Source organism: Camellia sinensis, chromosome 6, assembly GCF_055761805.1.
Source record: "Camellia sinensis isolate YWXY chromosome 6, ASM5576180v1, whole genome shotgun sequence".
In the NCBI taxonomy this organism is placed as follows: domain Eukaryota; kingdom Viridiplantae; phylum Streptophyta; class Magnoliopsida; order Ericales; family Theaceae; genus Camellia; species Camellia sinensis.
In genome coordinates this window covers 188,366,966-188,392,359 of record NC_138966.1, presented here as the reverse complement: position 1 = coordinate 188,392,359, position 25,394 = coordinate 188,366,966, and the positions used below count along the sequence as shown (strand labels likewise).

Genomic DNA, 25,394 nt, shown 5'->3' with positions numbered 1-25,394 from the left:
GGATCACTGTACAACAAGGGTAAACCCGGGATCGCTATAGATTAAGTGTACCAGTCCAAATGTCCAAGGGACATTGGGATCCTATTGTGTTGATAACATTGAGACACAGCATAAGAAGTGGGTAATAGGTTGCTTCCAGCTTTGTGTGTCATATGGGTCTTAAGTAATAGATGTCCAGCGTGTTTGTTGTATAACTAGTAGATTTACTTAAGTGTGTCGGGTCAAGTGTGTATTTGTTTTTGTGAAATTTCCTAGTGTCTATTACAATTGTAGATTATCTTCTCTTATAGAAGTGTTTTCCTAGTGTATTTTCAAGAAATCTCATTACCTTCAAAACAACCTCTAAATTGGAGTTTTTAAGCAATAGGAAAATGGTAATCTCTAAATGGAATAAAGTAGACTCCATCGGACTTCCAAAATAAGTCATTCATTTCAATTCTATATAAGAATGCTACCTAAAAAAATGCCCATTTTTACTTGCATGATCAAATAGAGTTTTCACTAAAAACAAACTTAAACCTTAGGGACAAGAGCAGTCTAGCAGGTGTGCATATTGTGAAGACAAGGATAGCGTTTTGGGCTAAGAGCAGTCTAGCAGGTGTGCATTACATAGTGCATGATTTTTTTTTTTTTTTTAATCTATAATAGGTTAGACATTGCTTGAGGTGAAGGTTGCATGACTTTGTTGTTGTTATGGCCTTGCCGTGGCCTTTTACTGGTTTTTTTTGCTATCAAGTGTTGTTCTTGCTGTGTGATGGTAGTGTTTTGACACATTGGGCAGTAACTGTGTACTGCTGTTGCTGTGTGTTAGATACTAAGTGCTAACTGTCACGACCCAAACCTGCCCCTAAAAGTTTGGACATGACCTGCCTTACTCGAGGCCTTAACTTAGTTATTTTAAATGTTACTCAATCTCGGGGCCTAAACGGAAGCACAATAATAGAAGAATAAACATTCATTGAGCTATGTCTAAATGTCAGGATCATGTTGCATTACTATACATACATAACATTCCACGTATGATACACATTACTGAAAGCAAAAAGGAATCAACTCGAAAGTTAAGTTTTAACAATATCTATATACATATCTATTGTTCCCAAAAATTATAATAGAAACATGCCATCGTAGGGATTTCCCAAAATATAACAAAAGAGTCACTTCAGGTGACTCAGTGAAACGGGTCCAGCTACAGGCTTCTGAGCTGACCTAGGGTTAACCCGCAAGCTGGTTGCCTACAAAACATTCAGGAAAGTAAAGTGAGCAAGGCTCAGTGAATGATAATAGAACAACAAATTAAAAGTACAAGCATGGGATAACAGTACATAATCTGGACAAATCATAATTTCTCCCGTTTTCCCCTTTTTGAACGGCCTCAGGCCCACATAAGACAGAACGGCCTTAGGCCCAACATAATACAGAACGGCCTCAGGCCCATCAGAATACAGAATGGCCTTAGGCCCATTATAGTAGCAAAACGGCCTTGGGTCCACTGTGTTAGCAAATAAAACAACCTCAGGTCCATATCAAACATATCGTGTATAACATGAGGTACTCATAAGAGTTCATAAGATCTTAAATAACATATACCGACACAAAATGTGACTAGAGCATGATATTACGCTACTATCACTCATAGTGACGCAGGTGAATGATAGCCCCCTCCTGTGGATGCCCTATACACAACATATAACTCGTAAGTATATCATCTTTCTTTAGTTTCCTTTTAGTTCTCAATTATTCGATTCGGTACATTTTACATAATTTAATGCATCATAGAAACATTGTATGGACATAATAACACATTCAGAGGGTCAAGAAGAGCGAAAGAAAATTACAAAATTTTCCAATTTGGGCCGCAGGTGCGGAAGTCTTCACCGCACGTGCTTTTTTTAGCAGTGTAGTTTGACCCTTCACCCCCTGTTTTCCGCACGTGCAGCTGTGAGCCCTTTACGTGCGGTTGCCTCCCGCATGTGCAGCCAAGGGCCCCGTACGTGCGGTCGTTTACCCTGTTTGGTAGTCCGAAGCTCCTATGGTCCAAAGCTTGCAAGGGTTGGTCATAAAGCTAAAATCACATTGTTTTATTTGGTTTTTACATCCACAATTCCCATGACCCTCCACAAATTCATTATATAGATTTATATACACATGTATATATATTCATTTTCACATAAGTCAAGCAAGCACAACAAAAGGATGATGTTAGGCACACAATCCTTCCAATTTCAAGAAATCAAACATGATATAAGGAGATCAAGGTTCTCAACACACACATCCTTAAAACACATGGTTATTAATGAGACTTGGTTATTCACAATAGTAACCCTAGGTTTTGTGGATGAATACCTCCTTTCAAGGCTTAATTCCAACTAATTTAAGAGAAATTGAGAGCTTGCTAGTGATTTACTCACCTTAAGTGTGACCTTCTTAGTTTTCCTCTAGCAAATTCTTGAATCCCCAAACTTGCTTAATCTCTTCTCCCTCTCTTTCTTTTTCTCTTCAAACTTCTCCACCAGGAAATGTGTAGAGTTCTTCCACTAAGTCTCCTAAGGTCTCACATAAAAATATCTTATATCACTAAGGCTCTTTATTTGGGTTAATGGGCCCAAATTACATCAATTAATTCATTACGAATAAGATTTTTGCAAAAATTAATATTATATCTTACAAATTATGCTAATCATAAATTCGAAATTAGTTTCAGACTGTCGCGCCTCTAAGGCTTCCAATTTCCAATCCAATTGCCTCAATTTTAACAGATTCTCCAATAATCAACAGATATGCTACCATAATTAAATAATTCACACATGAAAACATAACTCTGCACGGAATTTCACATTGAATAAGTAAGTATTTAGACAACTAAAAAAAAATGTAACGCATTTAGGAGGGCCGGGTTATTACACTAACAATAACCACGTGTGTAATCCATGCATTTACATGGAAAAGAATGATAGAACAAGATTCACTGAAAGTTTCGTTATAGCATCTAGAACTTTCTTGTCATAGGGTGAAGATCTCAAATGTGGTGAACCTAATGATAAGATTCTAAGAAACATAAAGCATCTTCTTGAAAGAGAGCTTCCCATAAGATCCATGTAGCTTGTCCCTAAGGTTTATGTTTGTTTTTAGTGAAAACTCTGTTTGATATTGTGAAGACAAGATTGTTGCTGCACAGCAAAAGACACTACCAGCACACAACAGCAACAATGCTACACAGCAGACAAACCAGCAATAATAAGCAGAAGTACCAGTAAACAACCAGAAGCTCACCCTTCACCTCAAGCAATGTCTGACCAGTAGCCATCCTCAGATTAACACCTCCTCTAATTCACTCCAGAAGTTCACTCAGCAGTAACACATCTCTTCTACTTTATACACCAGTACCTATTAATAGCCCTATCACATCTTAATTGATACATCTCTTGATCCTACATTCTCAAGCTACTAAGTTCATATTTCTATTTCCCATTTTTGAAAACAATAAGCAACAAGTACAATTAATCAACAATATGAACAATCAGCAAAAGTTTTTAGTGAAAACTCTGCTGTTGTTGATTGTTGTTGATGAAGAGAAGATGCTAGAAGTTTTTGCTGATTATTGCTGGTTTATCTGCTGTGTAGCATTATTGCTGCTGTGCGCTGGTAGTGTCTTTTGACTCATTGGGCAGTTTCTGTGTGTTGCTGTTGATATGTGATGGTTGTTTTACTTAGTTTTGTTGGAGTGTTCCTGTATGGTGTCTGGTTATTGCCTTATCAACCTCCATCAAAACTATGAAATGGAGGGAAAATGAAAAGAAGATCTAAGCAAGCAAACTATATAAAGTTTAATTTAAAGAAAAAAATAAATTTAGTCAACAATAAGTAATATTTCCCGACTAAAAATTTTTATTAGCTACAACCTAAACCAACGCCGACTAAGACATATTTTAGTCGCCAAAAATGTCACTTTTGGCGAGTAAATTCCTTCTAATCACCAAATTGGTCACCAAAAGTGCAAATTCTTTTAGTGATAGATTACTATATAAAGTTTAATTGAAAGAAAAAAGATAAATTCAGTTGCCAATAAGTAATCACTACAAGAATTAACACATTTGCCGACCAAAAAATTGGTCGGCAAAAGTCTAATTTTTGGTCGGCAAAACATATTCCCGACCAATTTTTTTGGTCGCCAAGTTGGTCGGCAATTGAGGGTCGCGGAAAGTAATTAGCGACTAAAAAGATTTTTAGTCGGCAAAACATTCTATTTGGCGACTAAATTGTTGGTCGCTAAACATATAATTATTGCGACTAACCTATTTAGTCGCGAAAAGACTTTGGTCGGCAAAAATTACATTCAATGACCATACATGTTAGTCGCTAATTTGGTCGGCAAAAATTATTTTCAACGACCAACAAAATTGGTCGGCAAAAATTACATTCCACAACCAAAACTTCTTCGTCGCTAAATATATTTTTTCTACGACCAAAAAATTTGGTCGCCATTTGTTACTTTTCGCAACCAAAACTTTTGGTCGGCAAAAGTGAGATTCCACGACCAAGAACTGTTTTGGTCGGCAATAGATGTATTTTTTGCGACCAAAACTCTTGGTCGGCAATTGTCATTTTTTGCGAAAAAAAATTATTTATTTTCGCGACTAATAAATTGGTCGCCAAAAGCAAGAAAACAATACACCTGTAATTCCTAATAATTCATTCAATCCATAATAAACCTATAATTTTAAAGCATCATTCAAATCAACTGAATCATTAACATTTGACAAAATACATAATTCATTAACATTCGACACAATACAACTATTCTAAGTTTTCATTCACAAGTCACATCCATCTAGTATAACAATTTGAAACATAACAATGTTTAGGGAAAAAAAAAGGTCTAACTTAATAGCAAGGGCAAGAGCTTGGCATTTTTCATCCAAAGAGCACGACTGAGGCGCCTAGACTGTTTCTTAAAATGAAAAGCACTGTCTTGCATTGTTGCTGTTTTGTCAACAAGAAGCTCAATCCGGTCACCCCTTTCCAGTTTGCTATATGTCAACAAGAAACTGTTCTAAAGTTATGCGTGATTTAAATAAGAAACTTGAACAGTTACATACAAGCAATTTGGGTATATCAGAAAATGAGTGACACTAGCTGAGTTGTGTGCTTCATATAGTAGTATAGAAAGTGTGTGTGTGTGTATATATATACATATATAGAGAGAGAGAGCATACTTCTTCATAAGTTTCTCCTTTTGCTCTCAACAGAACAAGAAAGGCACTGATCAACGCCTCATTAGCTTCATGCAAAAGAAAATCCAAAGACGCCTCGGCCTCTGATTCCGACAAGTCAACTCGATTAATCAAAGACTCAATTTTTCAATTTTTAGTAAACTTTTTTGTCTTTAGTAGACTTTTTCAATTTTTTTTTGGATTTTAAGAGATTTTAGAGTAAAAGTCCCTGGAATTTTAAAAATATAAATTAAAATTTTAACAGTCCACTAAAGATGACAAAAGCCAATTATAAAAGTTGTTTTTTTCACTGCTTTGCCAAATTAAGCATAATTTATGTTGTTCAGAACAATGGTTGGCAATTAGATTCTCTAGTGGTTAATTGGAAAAATTCTTGAGTTCCATGGAAATTAATTTCTCAAGGTATATCTCATTTCTCTTGATTTATTTGTTTTATGCAACACATGATGGTTGGTTGTTTGACAAATCCCACAATTTAGATTCCAACCCCTTTTAAGACTACTGTTTAGTTTGTACTTGCCATACAAAAGAACTGCGAAACAGGAAGACTACAAAACAAGAATGGAATTCAAAATTTGCAGTTTCAACTATTACCTCTTCACTTATAAGTATCAAGCTCAACATTGGTCTGCTAAGGCTCCACTGGTTGCCACAGTCCTCAAATAGGACAATCTCAAAGAGGGTTTTCAATATCTAGTTAAGTAACAAAATAAATAATCAGCAATAACAAAAAGGAGAGAGAGAGAGAGAGAGAGAGAGAGAGAGACAGAGATGGCATGTATATCAAGAATTTAGATAAATATGGCATGAATATTAACAAAGAAGAACAAAAAATATTAAAAGCAAGACACATACAATTTTTCACTCATCAGTGAACAAAATGAAGTGCTTCTAAATTTTTGTGTGATCAGATGAGATGTATCAAAGGAAATTTGGATCCAAATCACACATTTATGAAAGAAATTTGTGTGATCAGATGAGATGAATCAATGGTTTTTTGTTACATTTAAAAACCATAAAATATCGTTCCTCCATAAAGAATGCCCATCTAATGCATTCTACCAAAGGTCAAAATGATGTGTGTAATCCCTCATGATATTGTTCTGAAAATTATTGTGCCAAGAAAAAGAGAAGAAAAAATAAGAACACTTTCTCATATCACAAAGGATCATCTCACATAAAGTGAGCCAAGCACGTTATACAAAGGTATTGAAAATTATAAATAAAATGTCACCAATGCAAACAATATTGCATCACCTCCAATTTATTATCATTTATCATAATTATATTTGATATGACACCATTCACTGTCGGCATTATGACAAACCAAACCCTATGGTTCTCAATTGTCATTAGAATATTTAAGCTGATAATATGCATTTCAAATGAAGAGAAATCAGTTAACTACTTATAAAAAAGAAAAAGAAAAAGAAGAAGCAACTTACTTCAGGAAACACACCAGGGCAACCTGCAACATGCCGAGCAAGATTAAGAGCAGCTGGTGTAGTGGGGGACTCTCCAACCGTTATGTGCTTGAAATAATAAGTAGCCAAATTATCAACTGCAGATGCACACTGACATAACAAATTCAAAGGATTATTTAACGGAAAAACATCTCAAGGGAGCTGCAGTACTCTTGTATCATACCATTACAAGAATGATTCTGTATGTTAAGAAAATTAAGAATGAAGTGCCTAAGTAAACACTCTCATAACACAATGGAAGGGTAAAAGCAATGTGAGAAGGGTTTCTAGGACCTAGAGAGAAGGAAAAAAAAAAAAAAAATATATATATATATATATATAATATTTTAGTTTCGTCCAGCACGAAAAAAAAAAAATGAGAACAAAATGTCAAGAGAGATAACAAACAAACCTGTGATATCATATTTGCATCCAGTACTCTTGGGAAAAATCTGAGTTTTTGATAGTGAAAATCCAAAACAGTAAGTACAGTACTATCACACACACAAAAAAAAATGCTTGCGCATCTGTTCTCCTAATTGAGGTGCATATTACATATATATATTTAATTAACACAAAAATACAAAAGAGGTGTAGAGACAACCTAGCACCTCTAAGATGCATAAGAATTCTAAAAAGGGGGAGAGAGATAAGAAATTGAAGGAAAAGTTGGGGGGGGTTGAGGAAAATCATAGTGGAAGCCCTCAAACTCACAATTGAAGTAAGAATCACCACTGTAGACCTCACTACACCTCTTTAATCTGTTAATCTCATCACTGGAATGAATTTAGATCACTAATTAAAAGAACAGAATTAGAGACAGTGCTTAGGTTGATTTTCTCTTTCGGGAGAAATTCCAAATTTTGAAACATTTGGTGAGTACTATGGTGTCCTCCTACCTTTTGAGATCCAATTATCAAAATTTTTTTTTTTTTTAAAGTGGTAAAGAATATTATTAAGCGAAAACAAGAACGGACTCCTGGTGCAGATACATCCGGCTTTTTCAATTGAACCAAAATTGGAATGAGTTCAAACTTGGCATGTTATATATCAACGTCAATAAAAGCACTGAAGAGAATTAATATGCTCTGTTTGCCTAATGAATGAACAAATTCTCCTAACCCCATTGCATTTCACATCAAACAAATCAATTGAAAGTATCTTCCAAATATCTTCCAGTACTAAGCGAAAATCAATTGAAAGTATCTTCCAAATATAGCCCACAAAGCTTGATTATTCATAAATTGAAACCCTATGGCCAGTCGGCTCTTCAATTTGACTGATTAGAAGAGGATTTAAGTGTTTTGGATATGAGATCATTTGCATTGAGTTAGAGAGCCATGAATGAGAGTGCAAGGCTGTTCAAAAAAATACAAATAAAAAAATAAGAGAATGAGAGGGCAGGGAAGATGTGTTTGTCTCTGGCCATAGTGGAGACGAACCGAATGGCCATAGGGTTTAAGATCTGTTCGGATTATAAAACTACATCATTGTTGTTCCAAGGATACACAGTCACATAGAGATATAGAGGAACCATTTCAACCCAGTCGATAGAGGAACCGACTGGAGTGAGAGAGTCGAAAGAATAGTCAAAAGAAGCGTACCGTCTCGCCGCAGAACCAGTCTCGCCGCTGCTGAACCAGTCTCGCCGCTGACTGAAACCCTTCCTCTTCAACCCCAGTCTCTCTTCAAACCCCTATCTTCTCTCTCTCAGATTAAGGTTTGCACACTGTTTTGAAACAATGTGATGAAATTAAGGGCTCTACAAACCTGAAAGGAAATGAAAAAAAGGGGGGGGGGGAAAAGGAAGAGAGAAAAAAGGGGGGAAATTAAGTTTGGCGGGCGGGCGGGCGGTCCGGTGAGTAAGTGAAAAAGGGAGGGAAATTAGTTTTATTTTTATTTGAATGATTTTTTTTTTTATTTTGATAGAAGTAAGGGTAATATTTTAATGAAAAATATTTTTCGTTAAAATAAAGTTAATTTTTTATGGTCGATGAAATTTTTTTTTGTGGCCCTTTTTTTTATTACTAAAAATTAAGAGCTAATTTTTGTGGTAGAGGAGAGGAAGCGACAGTAGTGGTGAATGTGGTGGATAAGAGGTGAGGTGGTGGTGGTGGTGGTGGTGGTGGTGATGGCAAAGGAGATTAGTGGTGAAGTTATGGTAATGGTAGAGGAGATGGAGTGGCAGTGGTGGAGGAAAGGTAGTCGTAGTAGTGAAGTTGTGGTAATGGTAGAGGAGATGGAGTAGCGGTGGTGGAGGAAAGGTAGTAGTAGTAGTAGTAGTAATAGTATAGTGGTAACGATGGTGGTAATAATGGTAGTAGTCGTAGAGGTGGAGTGGCAACAATGGTAATAATGCTGGTAGTGGAATGACATTTGCAGTAGTAGTGAATGTGGTAGAGGAGATGGATAGTGAAAGAGAGATGAGTGAGAGACAGATAGAGAATAGAGATAGAGAGAGAGACAGAGACAAAGACAGAGACATAGACAGAGTGATGAGCAAGAGAGAGACAAAGTGGTCGCTAAAAGTGCATTTTCTTGTAGTGAAGAGCTCGGTAAATAGAGAAGAGTGGAGGGAGAAAGTGAGCAAGGTGAACACAATGGGGGAGAGAGATAGACACACAGAGAGAAAGAGAGAGAGAAGAGTAAGAGACAGACAGACAGACAGACATAGAGGGAGAAAAAGAGAGAGAGAAGAGTGATGAGTGAGAGAGAGAGATAGAGAGAGACAGAAAGATAAAGAGATAGAGATAGAGGCAGAGAGAAACAAGAGATGAGTAAGAGATAGACAAAGAGAGAGAGAAAAAAAGAGCGAAAAGAGATGATCAAGAGAAAGACATAGAAAAAGAGAGAGATAGAGAGAGAAGAAAGATGAGCGAGAAATTGTTAAACTATGCATGTTTGTCTAGGCCTAAAATATTTATATTTATTTTTTTATTATTTATGACGATGGGATCATACACATTATAATTGAAAAAATAAATTATTGGAAAAAAAAATAATTGAAAAAAAATATTTGAAAAGAGATGAGAGAGATAGAGAAGAAAGATGAGTAAAAGAGAGAGAGAAGAGGATGAGCGAGAGACAGAGGCAAAGAGAAAGAAAGACCCATTTCATTTTTTGACTTTTTCCTCTTTCAACAACAATGGGCTTAGAGAAAGAGATGATTGTGATTGAGAGAAATGAATGACTGACAGAAAAGAGAGACGAGTGAGAGACAGAGAGAGATAGAGAGAAAGAAAAAAAAGCGAGAGAGAGAGAGAGAGACAACAAAAAGAAATAAACAAAAGATAGAGAAAGAGACATAGAAAGAGAAAGAGAGAGAGAATAGTGATGAGTGAAAGAGAGATAGATAGAGAGAGAGACACAGAAGAAAAAAGATAAAGACATAGAGAGAAACAAGAGATGAGTGAGAGATAGACAGAGAGAGAGAAAGAGAACGAAAAGAGATGATCGAGAGAAAGACATAGAAAAAGAGAGAGATAGAGAGAAAGAAGAAAGATGAGTAGGACAGACAAAGAGAGAGACAGAGAGAAGCGAGATGAATGAGAGAGATAGAGAAAGAAAAAAGATGAGAGAGATAGAGAGAAGAGAGATAAGCGAGAGACAAAGAGAAAAAGAGACAAAGACATTTTCAATGACAAAGACAGACAGATAGAGAAGAGTGATAAGTGAGAGAGAGAGAGAGAAAGAAGAGAGAGACAAAGAGAGAAAGAGATAGAGAGTGAGAGTCAGAAAAAGAGACAGAGAGAGGAGAGATGAACGAGATAGACAGAGAGAGAGATAGAGAGAAGAGAGATGAACGAGAGAGACAGAAAGAGAGATAGAAATAAGAGAGATGAGCAATAGAGACAGAGAGAAAAGAAAGATGAGAGAGAGTGAGAGAAAAGAGATGAGCAAGAGAGATAGAGACAAGAGAGATGAACGAAAGAGACAGCGAGAGAAAAGAGATGAGAGAAGAGATAGATGAGAGAGAGACATAGAGAGAGAGAGAGAGACAGACAGAGAAGAGTGATGAGTAAGAGAGAGAAAGAGAATAGAGAGAGGAAGATGAAAAAATGGGTGAAAAGAGACAGTAAAAAAGAGAGAGAGAAAAAGAGCGAAAAGAGATACATGAGAGAGATACAATGAGAGATGAGCGAGAGAGATAAAGAGAAAAGAGACAGAGATAGAGAAAAGAGAGATAAGCGAGAGACACAGAGAGAGAGACAGAAAGACAGAGAAGAATGATGAGTGAGAGAGAGAAAGAGAAGAGAGACAGAAACAAAAATAGAGACACAGAGAGAGATAGACAAACAGAGAAGAGTGATGAGTGAGAGAGAGAGAAAGAGAAGAGAGATAGAGACACAAAGAGAAAGAGAGAGACAGATAGATAGAAAGAGAGAGAAAGAGTGATGAGTGAAAGTAAATTTTTATTTTTCTTTTAGTGACGAAAATGTTTTAGTTGCCAAAACTATATATACCGCGACCAAAATAATTTTTAGTCGTTGAAATTAAGGTTTTGTTGACCAAACTTTTGGCCGCGAAAGGTAAAAAATAAATTTTTATTTTTCTTTCAGCGACTAAATTATTTTAGTTGCCAAAACTATGTATACCGCGACCAAAATAATTTTTAGTCGCTGAAATTAAGGTTTTGCCGACCAAACTTTTGGTCGCAAAAGGTAAAAAATAAATTTTTATTTTTCTTTCAGCGACGAAATTATTTTAGTTGCCAAAACTATGCGACCAAAATAATTTTTAGTCGCTGAAATTAAGGTTTTGCCAACCAAACTTTTGGTCGCGAATGGTAAAAAATAAATTTTTATTTTTCTTTCAGCGACGAAAATATTTTAGTTGCCAAAACTATATATACCACGATCAAACTAATTTTTAGTCGCTGAAATTAAGGTTTTGCCGACCAAACTTTTGGTCGCGAAAGGTAAAAAATAAATTTTAATTTTTCTTTCAGCGACGAAAATATTTTAGTTGCCAAAACTATATATACCGCGACCAAAATAATTTTTAGTCGCTGAAATTAAGGTTTTGCCAACCAAACTTTTGGTCATGAAAGGTAAAAAATAAATTTTTATTTTTCTTTCAGCGACGAAAATATTTTAGTTACCAAAACTATATATACCGCAACCAAAATAATTTTTAGTCGCTGAAATTAAGGTTTTGCCGACCAAACTTTTGGTCGCGAAAGGTAAAAAATAAATTTTTATTTTTCTTTCAGCGACGAAAATATTTTAGTTGCCAAAACTATATATACCGCGACCAAATTATTTTTTAGTCGCTGAAATTAAGGTTTTGCCGACCAAACTTTTGGTCGCGAAAGGTAAAAAATAAATTTTTATTTTTCTTTTAGCAACAAAATTATTTTAGTTGCCAAAACTATATATACAGCAACAAAAATATTTTTTTAGTCGCCAATTGTGCAAATTTAGCAACTAAATTTTTTTAGTCGCCAGTTGTGAGATTTTTAGCGACTAATTTTTTTTAGTCGCCAAAAATTAATATACCCCGACTAAAAAAAATTAGTAGGTAAATATTTTACTTTTACCGACTAACATAATTTTTGGTCGCCAATTCCACAACTTTTGGCAACCAAAATATTTTTAGTCGGCAAAAGTGGTCGCCAATTGTGTATTTTCTTGTAGTGAATATTTCCCGACTAAAATTTTTTATTACCTACATCCTAAACCAACACCGAATAATACATATTTTAGTCACCAAAAATGTCACTTTTGGCAACGAAATTCCTTTTAGTCACCAAATTTGGTCTCCAAAAGTGCAAATTCTTGTAGTGATAGATTACTTACGGCCTTCTAAACAAATCACAAAATATTTAAGTATAATGGGACCTGAAGTGGAAGCAACAAAAATAATTGTGTCCATTGAGCAAGGTATAAATGATATGATAAACACACACACATATATATGATTACATACACATAGGAAAAATATTACATCTAAAGTAAACATTAATATATACAAATTTCCCAAAATCTTGACTTCTCAAACACTTTCCAAAAGGAGGCAAACAAAAAGCCTCGGCTCAAAGCGATAATGGAGATGATGATGGAGATGAGGAAGAATTAGATTTTATGTGACTGTTAAACTTGATGAACATCGCTAGTTATTTATATTTGAAAACAATTCTATAGTTTCCTTTTCCTCTCTTTCTTTATCATTGTTTTTGTTAATTTTATTGATTGTTTGAAGAATGAATGATGCATTTTTAATTTATCTATGTCATTTTCATATGTGGCTACAAATATTTATTCATTATATGTTACATTTAGTCACTATCAAGATAGCAACAAATAGAGGTGAATACACAATTTTTCTTTGTTAATTTTCTTCAAGTATTTTGTTCATTTGCAAATAATTTATTTGGATCATTCTAAGTTTACAATTTGACTTGTCTATTTTGCTTGAATCATACTAGGATTCATCTGTAAAGCAAAAAACCCATATCTTTAGTTTCGCTTAAGCAATGTTGGTGAGTTTAGTTAGTCAACTCCATCTGAGATTCAACCAAACTCTAGTCAGTCCAATGATGATGTAGGTATGCAAGTTCAAACCTTATAAAAATGTCATATTATTTCTTCATATATACTTTATTAGTATCATTATTATTTATTTATTTTTTATAACTAGATGGTACTAGTGGACAAAAGAAAACTATAGATCCAACTCAAATGCGTAATATTTGGGGTACTCGTGATAATGAGCGCCTAACAGTCAATTGGAACAAACTTGGCCAACCTGATGACAATTGGCAACAAAGTTATCACCATTCATTAGAACTATTGTGCATGATGGAAAAAATGCACCACTCACTTACACGAATTGGCATAAAGTCCCAGAACATTACAAAGATCACATATGGGCACTTGTACAGGTAAATGACACAATATTGTGCGAAGATCACATGTGAAAAATAGTAAACATGAGTAATATAATTAAAACAACACTCTTTATAATTTTTTGTATTTTCAATTTTGTATGTGGAAAGATTAATTTTCTATTATTTTATTCCTCTCTCTCTCTCTCTCTCTCTCTCTCTCTCTCTCTTTTCAGTCAAAGTTTGATCTTCCAAGTCATGCTAGGACTTGGGTTATGAAGTGCTCTGGTAAGAAGTCCAAAGACTAGAAGGCAAACATAAAGAAAAATTATTATAAAAACCACTTAAGTTTTGACTAACAAAAGCATTATAAAGATAGTAGAGTATATGCTGATCAGTTGGAACACCTTATTAAGTATTGGGCCATCGAAGAAGTAAATGTATACTTGATTTGATCATTATATGTTATTTTACTTGCTATAGGTTGGGCACCATTAATTTATGCATTTATGATTTTAGGCACAAAGTGATAAAAACAAAGCAAGTCGTACAGAGCAAAAGTATAATCATACTATTAGAACAAAAAGTTTTCCACGTGTTCCAGAGGAGTAGGTTAATTAATCTTTTCATGTTGTATATTTAATATGATAATGTATGCATGATGTGACAGAATGATATAATTTATATTTTGGAATATATTATTTTGTAGAAGAATAAGTTGGGACATTCTCCAACACGTGCTCACATGTTTAAAGTATGTTATACAAAGGAGACTAGAACCCCCGAGGCAACGAAAGCAATGATGGTATGTACCAAATAATTATCTGTCCATTTGAACTTGTAGATTAGTTAAAATTCCCACTATAATGATTGAAATGTATATATTAAGTTATGTTTATTCCAACCTTATAGGATGAAATGATGATAAGACAACTTTAAATGCAAATTTATCAAATGAGGGCCCAAATGATACATTTGGACAAGTGATGGGTAAAGAAAAATATGGACGAGTTCACATGTATGGATTAGGTGTCTCTCCATCTAATTTATGGAGAGATATATCTGGTCATAAAGCAAACCAAGACACAACAATGGATGCTATGGAAGCTAAAAATTCGAAGCTAAGGTCCAAAGTTTCCCATGTTCAGCATGCTCCGAATAACTTGACAAACAAATCTAACCAGGTAATTTTTTTAATAGAATTTATAATTTATTAATGTTTTCCTACACATATATCACTACAAGAAAAAACACTTTTGGCGACTAAATTTTTAGTCGCCAAAAGTCCTTTTTTAGTCGCCAAATGTAGAATTTTCACTTTCCCCGACTAAATATTTTAGCCGCCGCTGTGGTCGCCAATACATGGTCGCGAATACCTTTGGCGACTAAAGATTTGTTAGTCGGCAATACATATGTCTTCGGCGACCAAAGAATTAGTCGCCAATAGTCAATTTCATTTTGGGAAATTATACATTTAGCGACTAAACTTTTAGTCGCCAATACTGAATTTTTTTTTATTATTTATACATTTGCCGACTAAACTTTTCGTCGCCAATTCCCTATCTTTCGGCGACCACAGACTTTAGTTGCCAAAAGTATTTTTCAGAAAAAAAAAAGATTTGCCTCTGCTTTTCCCAAGTTTCGAACCACCAACCTCCCAACCCTCAACCTTTACCAACACTCTATCCCCACTACGCCACTAATACATTCTGTAAATATTAATGCAACATATATTATTTATATACTATATTGACCGGAATTAATACAAAGTTATATATATATATATATATATAAATAATTATTTTTATTTAATATATTTTATGTAAAAAATTAATTATTTACTAAAAAAATTAGGATCGCACTTTTGGCAACTAAATCTGAATTTTAGTCGCCAATTCTATATTTTTTGGCTACTAATTTGTATTCTGTCGCTAAAAGAATTAAATCCAGCCTAAGGATAGCACTTTTGGCGACTAAACTGAATTTTAGTCGCCAAAACCTCTACTTTGGGTGACTAAAGTGCAATTTAGTCAGCAATTCTTCACCTTTCAGCGACCAAACAGATTTTAGTCGGCAAAACAGCTATAATCGGCGACTAAGCTGTTTTTTAGTCGCCAAAACCATCACTTTTGGCTACTAAATTATTTTAGTCACCAAAAACCGTCACTTTTGGCTACTAAACAACCTGTAGTTGCTAAAAACCCTATATTCGGCGACTAAACTGCCTTTTAGTCGCTAAAACCATTATATTCGGCGACTAAACTCTTTTAGTCGGCAAAACTGATCAACTTTGGCGACTAATTCCATTTTAGTCGCCAAAAACCGTACTTTCCGCGACGAAAAATGATATTTTAGTCGCCGACTGTGCTTTTTGTTGTAGTGTATATTCATGCATATATCTATGTGTGTGTGTGTTTGTAAAATTAATTAGTTCAAATTTGGTTAGGTCACAACAGTTTCTAGTCCTCTTGACATGGTAGCTCGACATCAAGCATGGTCGTTATCATCAATATAAGATGCCTCTCTTACTCAGGTACCCATTAAGAGCTAATCATATATATATATCACATTATTTCCAGCTTTATTTTAGAATAGCATGCAAAACTTGTCTTACAATTAACTAAGGAATGAATATTGCGGACCCAAATTCAATTGTTTAAATCTGGACAAATGTGCTACATAATCAAAATCATAACATGACGAAGTTTGTGCTTTTTTCAAATTTTTTATTTTTATTTTCTTGTGAAGCTTCAACAAGACATCTGTGACGACCACCTCCTTAATTAAACAAATTAATTATATTGATTATATGCTTATTATTAATTATGTGATTATGTGTTTTGGAGTGTTATTGAATTGCCATGTGATTATTTGAATTGTGTTTTTATGGTCAGATAGGTTAGAGTAAAAAATAAACTTGTCTGATTTGCTAATTTTAACAAGGTAGAATTAAATATTGGGATAGGTAATTAAAGCCTAATTCACATTAGTAAAATTAAATTATTTTGTTTTAAGTTATAAATGTTGAGGATTAATTTGATTTGAGTGAAATTGATTTTAATTAATTTGTTAACCTAATTAATTTAGGTATAATGTATGTATTTAAAAAAAAAAAAAAAGGAGTAAGAGCTCTAGTCATCTATTGAATATAGAAGAGTAGTAATGGGCCTTGGTTGAGTCTCATACACTACACATAGAGAGAAGGGAAGGGACTTTGAGAATTCAACAAAGAGAAAGAATAGGAGAAAAGAAAAGGGAAAGAAAGAACATTGAAGAAAACAATTAGCTCTTCACAATTCATCAATTTAAGGTAAGATTTTCATTCAAATTTCTTGAAATTGAACTTCCCACACTCATCACCTTCTAAGATAAAGGGTTAATTAGGATGAATTCTTGGTTAATTGGGAGCTTTAATGGTGGAATTGACAAATTAGGACATGCAAGCTAAGTTAAAAAAAGAATTGAGGAATGTGGCCTTAAATTCAACATGCATGGCATGAATTCATGATATTTTTGTTTACACATATATTTTCTTGCATGATCTTCATGAATTCTACAAATTTTAAAGGGCTTTCATCACAAAGTTTGGACTGGCAAGTTTGAAACACATGGTTCATGTATTGGAAGAATTAATTCAAGTTTTGGGCATGCATGATTTTGTTTGTGTCCATACTCATCACTTCTTGCATGAGTTTCAATTTGAAAGGAAATTCTATGGGATTTGAAGTTTTTATAGCACAATAATGCAAGTGTAAGAATTTTTATATTAACTTAAAGAACTTAAACATTGCATGGCAATTGAATCTTGTTTTGATCTTGTGAGTTTTTGTAGAAGTTAGAAATCATGAATTCAAAATATTTATGAAGAGTTTTTGACCTTGGCATACATGGAAATGAAGTTAATTTTGCAAAGTGTGAGCTCCAAAACTTGGCAGAATTTCAAATAGCATTTTAACCCAGACTGCTTGAGCAGCCTGGGCCACCACTGGAGCGGCCAACCTTCATATGCTCCAAGATGCACACCGCTCGTATAGCCAAGGCCATCGCACGTGCAGCCGGTTTTGTTTTTCGTTCAATTTTTCTACCTTTCGGGCCTTTGTTTACATGGTTTTAAATTGTTTTTCATGTGCATTCGCATCTCATGAACACAAATGAATTAAAGAACAAAATTTTAACCAAGCGGTTAGCAGCGGATAGGAACCGCGAAGCAATGAACATCGAGTAGAAACTGAATAAGTAAAGAACGCATAGAACTGATCGAATGATTAACTGTATATTGAATAGTATTGTAAGAATGTGATTGTAATCGTGTTATGCTTGACTTTATTTGTTAGGTCGGACGCCGAACCGTTAGTACGTGCATCAAGAAGCCTACTATGAGTAACACTGTTGTAAAGATATGTTCAATCGTATTTATTTTCTGATTGATAAATCATATTGTTTTTTGAAATGATACTTTTATCAAATGAATGATGATCCTATTTTGAACTGTATTCGTGGCATCCATAGCATATTGTTATTGTTATTGATATTGTTATCACTATTGTTATAGAGATCTTTATCAATTCCAAATCCTGGAACTATTGTCTATTGTTTGATGGCCATCAATTGATTTTTCGGTCTTTAAGACCTATTGTATTGTTGCTACTGGATGTACTACGTATGACCAATACAAATATGATTGATTGAATTGAACGATTGAATGATTGATTGACTAAAAGATATTGATTGAAAATGTTCTATTGATAATTGATTGTTTCAAATGCTATAAACACATCATTCTTAATCTCTTTACACAGCTGTTATTTACTGGGCTCTAGCTCACAGTTTATTATATATATGTAGCTGGCCAGGTGCCGGAGCAAAGTTAGCGGCGTCAACCTGATTCCGTTTTGTCAAGCCAACCTAATGTGCCCCACAGCGAGGTTCTGAACTGTTCATGTCAAAGCTTTTTGGGTGATCCAAATCCACCCTTTTTGAATGTTATATAAAGTTTAGCAAATGTTTTATGTCTTTTGTTAATACTGTTTTGTTGATGGGATCTTATCCCTAGCATGTGGTTTGTCTTGTATGTATGTGTATCACAGACATAAGTGTTTGTATATATGACTAGTACATGAAAGTTTATTTCCATTCAGGTCCTCACAGTTCATTGGACGTAGTATGATAATATTGATTGGCTTCCGCCAGCCCCTTATATTGTATTATTGTCGTTATTGTTAAGCAGTCCTTTGGTAATCATGGATTACTGGCCGATTACGATGCTAAACTCATAAGGGCGGATTTGGGTTGTGACAACACACTACAACAATTTACACTTTTGGCGACTAAATTTGGCAACTAAAAGGAATTTAGTCGCCAAAAGTGTAATTTTTGACGACTAAAAAATGCATTGGTTGGGATATATTATTTATTGGCGACTAAAAAAATTTTAGTCACTAAATATACCATAATAGGCGACCAAAACAAATATTAGTTGGCCTTAGTCTAGCTTTTAGGCTACTAAAGTCTGTTATAGTCGTGGTATGCTAAGTTTTGCGGACTAAAATAATTTAGTCGGCAAATAACAACCATAGTTTTACTGTTATCCTTTGGCGACAAAAAAATTGGTCGGCAAATATAAAGTTTTGGTGACTAAGAATTTTTTAGTCACGGTACATTCATTTTTTCCAACCAAAAAAAAACTAGTCGCCAAATGTCTACTTTTAGTGACTAACATTTTAGTCCCTGTTACAGTTGGTTTGGCTACTAAATAATTTAGTCGTTATTACTTAAATTTTTTCCGACAAAATTTTACATTAGTCACCAAAGGTGCCAAAATTATGGTGGGAAAATAAAAATTTATTGTTGCCCGTCCAGGTATTCTCCTCTATTTATGTGACGCCCCAAAAATCAGGAACATCAGATAATATATTAACCATTAAATACAAGGTTTATCTAAGGTTACAAGAGTAGAAAATGTCACAAATGAGTCCTTTGGCTAATAACCAAGCAAGATCCCAGAAAGGTCGGAGGAGTCAAAATAGCCTCCCTTCTAAGTCCAACCACCTTAGATAGCAAAGCTACCTTTTTGACAGATCTTGATAGGGTATTAACACAAGACCTACATGAGTTGACGGAGTATAAGAATAGGTTACAAATGTTATATATATACAAATTACAAAAATCATGTCTTAAATACAACATGGGATCTATTACTTACAATCTCAAAACACGTTTAACATAACTAGTTCCTAACTCTCATAGGATAGCCATACGTCCTCAAAAACTTCAGCTTTGCCTTCGACCAGCCTAATAGTCTTCAATACCTGGCATGAAATGCCATGAGCTTTGAATGCCCAGTAAATGCACACACACCCCGTCCCTTTTTTCCAATCCAATACACCATCACATTTATAGCAAATAAGTAGTGAATCATCATATTCAAGTTAATAGCAGCAATTTCAATAATAGAGGAAAGGAACATGTCATTCAAATAGATAACAAAGGTTATAATTTTAGTGGTTAGTATTTTAGAAATCCCCCAAAGAGATTTCATCCCCCTAACCACAAGAATTGGACATCGGACTATTCGGAACTCCCCCTTTTGCTGCTTTGTTGCAGAACTAACCTCGGATGCCTACCAACGGTTATCTACCGCGTAGCGCCAACCGCAAGGCCTCAAAAGGGACAGCGAAAAGAAAAAAGGTTTTATCTCCTGAATCCAACCTTATCCTTCCAAAAAAGTTATATCTTCCTAAATGTCCCATTGGCACCCAACCTTATCTCACCAATCAAACAATCGCAAAGAATCCGAATACGTCCGTTACATTCTAGGGTTTACGCGACAACTGCTTTCGCAAGACTTAAGCTTCAATTAGGGAGCACATCCCATCAATCCATACATAGCACATTATCATCGCTTCATTATTCAAGTGATCAAAAACCCAATACCATCCCAATTAAGTTTTCTGTTTGGATCAATGTTTTAAGTCAAGTTAGAACAAACTCAACAAGATAGTAATATCCACATAAGCGTGAGCATTATTAAAATGAAGAAGATAAGGAACTTAACCATAACACATGAAATATCATACCAAGACATGATCATAAACTAATAAGCGTATTCATGAACATAAGAGCATAAAACACCCATGCACAACAAGATTTCCAGATTCAATACCATTGAAAGATTAAAATCAAAAGGGCTATTTTAGATTTTTACCGAACTTGGCCTCCCTATGGTTCGTAGAGAATTTAATCTAGTTTTCAGAACATGTTTCGGAAATGTGATAGCTTTTCTAGATTTTTAGTTATTTAAGAAACACTCCAGCGCTGTCCAGATTCGCCGACCGTTACGAGATTTGTGAGAAAGGGATCCACTAAGGGAAATTTTTCATTTCTTTTGTGATGAAAACATGTTAAATAATATATATTAAACTCAGAAAATCAGCTTGAGGTGTGCCTTTGGAAAGTTTGAGAGATTGGTATGAAAAAGATAGTTTTGTACCGAAATGAGGGGAACTACAAGAGAGGTAGAATCATGGCTCAACTCTTATCATTTTTAACACAAGGAAATCATTAATAACACATCTGAAAACAATGGGTAGATCCCTTAAGAACATGTATTTGGAAAAGGAAAATAAAAGAGAGAGTTGTGTTGCGGCTTACTTGCTAGGCTTGAACAAGATTGCTCTCCTCTTCCTTCCTCTCCCTCTCAAGACTTTTCTCTTGCTCTCCTTTCTCTCCTCTAGGTTGAATGTATGTGAGTGTGTGTTTTTTGTGTATGCCATGCTAGGGGGGTGGTTGTATTTATAGGCAATTTTGGTGTAAAAAGACATAAAGGCCCACTAGTTGGAATTGGATTGAAAAGTTTGGATTTACGTGGAGTCTAATGGAATAGGGAGTGATTAGGGAACTTAATCATGTGATTAGACAATGTTTAGTTGGCCTCTAGTTGGAATGGAACTATTGTTGGAAACACAACCCTTGTACTTGGTACTTTGTTTCTAGAATGTCATAATTACAAGTCTTAAAAATTGGTCCCTCACATTCTCCTAGGTTGGCCGGCTATGGGGAAGAGAAATGGGGAATATTTTATTCAATTATAGGTGCTATGGACACATTTCCAATGTGTATATATATATCCTCAAATTGATTTGGTGGTACAATAGTATAAAAAGTACATGTACTAGTTTTGGGGCAAATTTTGAAATTAATAAAAAAAGTGAGGGCTTGGAATTAAACTTATGTATTGGAACCTTATTTATGAATTTAATTATGATCTAGTTAGGTATAGGGCTAATTTAAATACCTTCTAGTTAGAAGTACACTCATATATATAGCAAATGTTTATAGGTACCAAGGTCATTATTTCTCCAAGATTTCAAGGAATTTGTTTGTACTAAAGTACAATAATTATAGCCTAGGAGGTATGATGGCTAGCCATGTGCTCAAGATTTGGGGAGATTTTCCTATTTATTTTGTGTACAAATTCTATAAATATTGTGTACAAAAAATTTGATGAATAAGAGGTACAAATATATATATATATATACAATGGTACTAACTTGGGGTCAATTTGTGATTTAAGTAAAATATGAGGGCTAAGGCCTTAATTTAGGAATTGGAGCATTTATTTTAGAGTAAGATTTAACTAAGTTAGGGTTAGAGAATCTAATTCGATTTGAATCTCTTGTTTCGAACAAAAACGCGATCAACTAACGGACGTGATAAAAACCGGAAAAACCTAGGGTTTCCAAGTGGTAATTTCATATTTAGGGAGTCAATTAGAGTTTTAGAAATTATTTCTAAGTTTTCGAAATCGATTAGGGTTTCCATTTTTTTTTTGTTGGCGCATGTATTTTGATCCTAGGGTTGCAATTAAGAAACTGAGGACTTCAAGGAAATAATTTAAAAGTAAGGGACTTTTAAGAAATTAAAATTTTTAGGGACCTCACAAGCCATGTGCTCAAGATTTGGGGAGATTTTCCTATTCATTTTGTGTACAAATTCCATATATATTGTGTACAAAAAGATTTGATGAATAAGAGGTACAAATATATATATATATATACACAATGGTACTAACTTGGGGGTCAATTTGTGATTTAAGTAAACTATGAGGGCTAAGGCCTTAATTTAGGAATTGGAGCATTTATTTTAGAGTAAGATTTAACTAAGTTAGGGTTAGAGAATCTAATTCGGTTTGAATCTCTTGTTTCGAACAAAAACGCAATGAACCAACGAACGTGATAAAGACCGGAAAAACCTAGGGTTTCCAAGTGGTAATTTCATATTTAGGGAGTCAATTAGAGTATTAGAAATTACTTTTAAGTTTCCAAAATCGATTAGGGTTTGTGTTTTTTTTTGGTGGTTCATGTATTTTGATCCTAGGGTTGCAATTAAGAAACTGAGGGACTTCAAGGAAATAATTTAAAAGTAAGGGACTTTTAAGAAATTAAAATTTTCAAAGACCTCACAGTTTAGGAATATAAACACTTCTCTCTTACCCACATCAGTCACCACCACACCTCACTTTATCGCCAGCACTCACCATCGGGAAGCATTCAACGTCGCACATCGCCACCGCTGCAACACCAGGTTATCTCTCGGTCTCCCTTTCGGTCTCGCGCTCTCTCTCACTCTCATTCTCACTCTCGTTCTCTCGTTTGTTGTATCCCCAAATCGACGCTTGTTGTATCCCCAAATTGACGACGCGATGACGAACAATTCATCGCTGATCTGCTTTGGTTCTCCATCAATCTCTCCACCATAGGGTTTTGACTTGATCTTCCTTCACATTTTAGGGTAAGTTTTTCTCTGTTGCATAGATGTATCCATAGACTTGTGTCTTTGTGTTTGTAAAGATGGTCAAATTTATGTAATTTTTTCAGGTAAATTGTTTGATTTTGTTGGACTCTTTGTGGTTCAATTAATGATTGATTTCAGTCTGTTAAAGTGATTAGATAGATTGTAAGCCATGGGTTCCCATTTTGTTTTCATGTTATGCTTCGTTGTTTGGGGTTTAATTTTGTTCAAGGTATGGTAAGTTAGATTGCAATTTGTTTGATTTGTGATTTTTTTTTTTTTTTTTTGGTTGTGAATTTTAGGTTTTCAACTTCAAGAAGGGGTTCATTAAAAAAAAAAAAAACACTTCGAGAAGGGAAATCAGTCTTGCCTTCAAATGGGCAAACCACAAAACCCCCACCAAACCCATCTCTATTGCAAAGTGGCCAAGTTTTCCAGGTAATATGCAATGGAGTTTGTTATGTCAAATGGTAGATGGCTTCATTCCTGATTTATTGTGTATTAATGTATGGATTTCATGAAGTTTAATTTGATGGATAAGAGTCAACATTTCCTTAATATACATATATATATATATATATATTTTTTTTTTTGGACTTGGGGCTTTGTTTTTTGGAAAAACAGAGGGACTAACTATGGACTTTGGAGGATAGCTTTCCTTGGTTATTTTATTTCAATAATAAGAAAATGAGATAAGATATGCATTTATGTATAACATTTTCCTTTTTTTTAGAAAATTTTTTCCACCCAGTCACACGTAGTGTAAATGTGCTGATCTTCTTTTTAATTGGTGTCAAATCTTTTATTGACAAAGCAGTTGGCGTTAAACCAAGAGATTCAAAAGTATCCAATCAATTTCTTGCTTACATATTTTGCTATGTTTGATGTCATTCTTAATATACCCCATCTGTAGTTAGCTAGAAATAAGGATTTTAGGATGATAATTCTTTTATTAAATCATAAACAAATATGATTATGATTTTCTTCTTAAACTGGTGAATCATTTGGGTTCTGTACTGGTGTTCGTTCTTGATTTTCTGATACTTGTACCATTCCTTGCATATATATTATTTCTAATAATGAGTAGTGAAGCTCAGAATGGTAGAAGTGGTGCATGGAAAATGTTGACTCCTACCTCTACCTCTATCACTTCTTTATCTGATTAAAGTTAGGTTTGATTCAAGTGTAAAATTTTTTTAGTGCTAATGGTGCTAATGGGATGAAAATTGTTTAGATTTGAAAATTCTAGAAATCCCCTAGATGTTGATTTGTGATTATGTATCAATTTTAAGCAGTAAATAACAATCCCAATCAAACAACCAAGACAAATCGACACAATGATTTTACATGGAAAAACCACAATTGGACACCTCCAATTGTGATAAAAAAACCACGGACAACAGCCACAAAACAATCCACTAAGAAGATATAAAGGAATTACACAGGTATACTCTCAATTACCTAGCGAATCCACGCCCGAATTGAACCAACCCCTATATGCCTCTTCCAACTCTGTCTTCACCTCAAAATTGTCTTGACAATGAGCCACTCCAGAATCCACCAAAGCTTCAGGCTCAAATTCTTCAGAATCCACCGAAGAGCAACTCTCTCTTTTATGTAGAACAAACAAATAATTCTTTGATGTATACTCTTTAAACCATGAGTTGAATACTCAATCAAAACATCAAAGAAAACTAGCAAAATATCCCCAGATATAAACCCTAGAACCCAAGAAGAAGATCTGGAGAAGTAATCCTAGATTTGGAGCAACTTGCGAATTTATAGAATCTGAAATCGCAAGGCCCGCTCGAGCGTGGGAATGGACGCTCGAGCGGGGACACTATATGAAGTGTTCCAAACCAGGATGTACGCTCGAGCGGGGATTTCGACGCTCGAGCGTGAAAACACGGATCACAGTATTTTTGCAGACACGCATACTTTTGGAAATCATCATTCTCCGCTCGAGCGGGGGAATGGACGCTCGAGTGGGGAGGCAACTTTAAATGCATTTTTTGCATTTTGCTTTGGGGGCGCTGCCTCTCGACCCCACCGTCATAATCAGCGAAGTGGCAATTAACATCA

General features: G+C 34.7%; 1 protein-coding gene across 1 annotated transcript; it reads right to left on the bottom strand.

Annotated features, from left to right (window-relative positions):
• Positions 1-1,157: 1,157 nt before the first annotated feature.
• Positions 1,158-7,356, bottom strand: LOC114287043 (uncharacterized). Its single transcript, XM_082876817.1, has 4 exons — positions 7,110-7,356; positions 6,680-6,808; positions 5,760-5,927; positions 1,158-1,235 (listed from the first exon to the last, which is right to left on the bottom strand). Exons 1-4 carry the CDS (start codon positions 7,119-7,121, stop codon positions 1,158-1,160), a joined length of 387 nt encoding a protein of 128 aa, XP_082732943.1. The 5' UTR covers positions 7,122-7,356.
• Positions 7,357-25,394: the final 18,038 nt, after the last annotated feature.

Coding starts and splice junctions, on each gene's coding strand:
- LOC114287043 (XM_082876817.1), bottom strand. Junction 5,928..6,679: donor GCCCTGGTGTGTTTCCTGAA/GTAAGTTGCTTC, acceptor TTACTTAACTAG/ATATTGAAAACCCTCTTTGA. Junction 1,236..5,759: donor TCCTGTTTCGCAGTTCTTTT/GTATGGCAAGTA, acceptor AATGTTTTGTAG/GCAACCAGCTTGCGGGTTAA.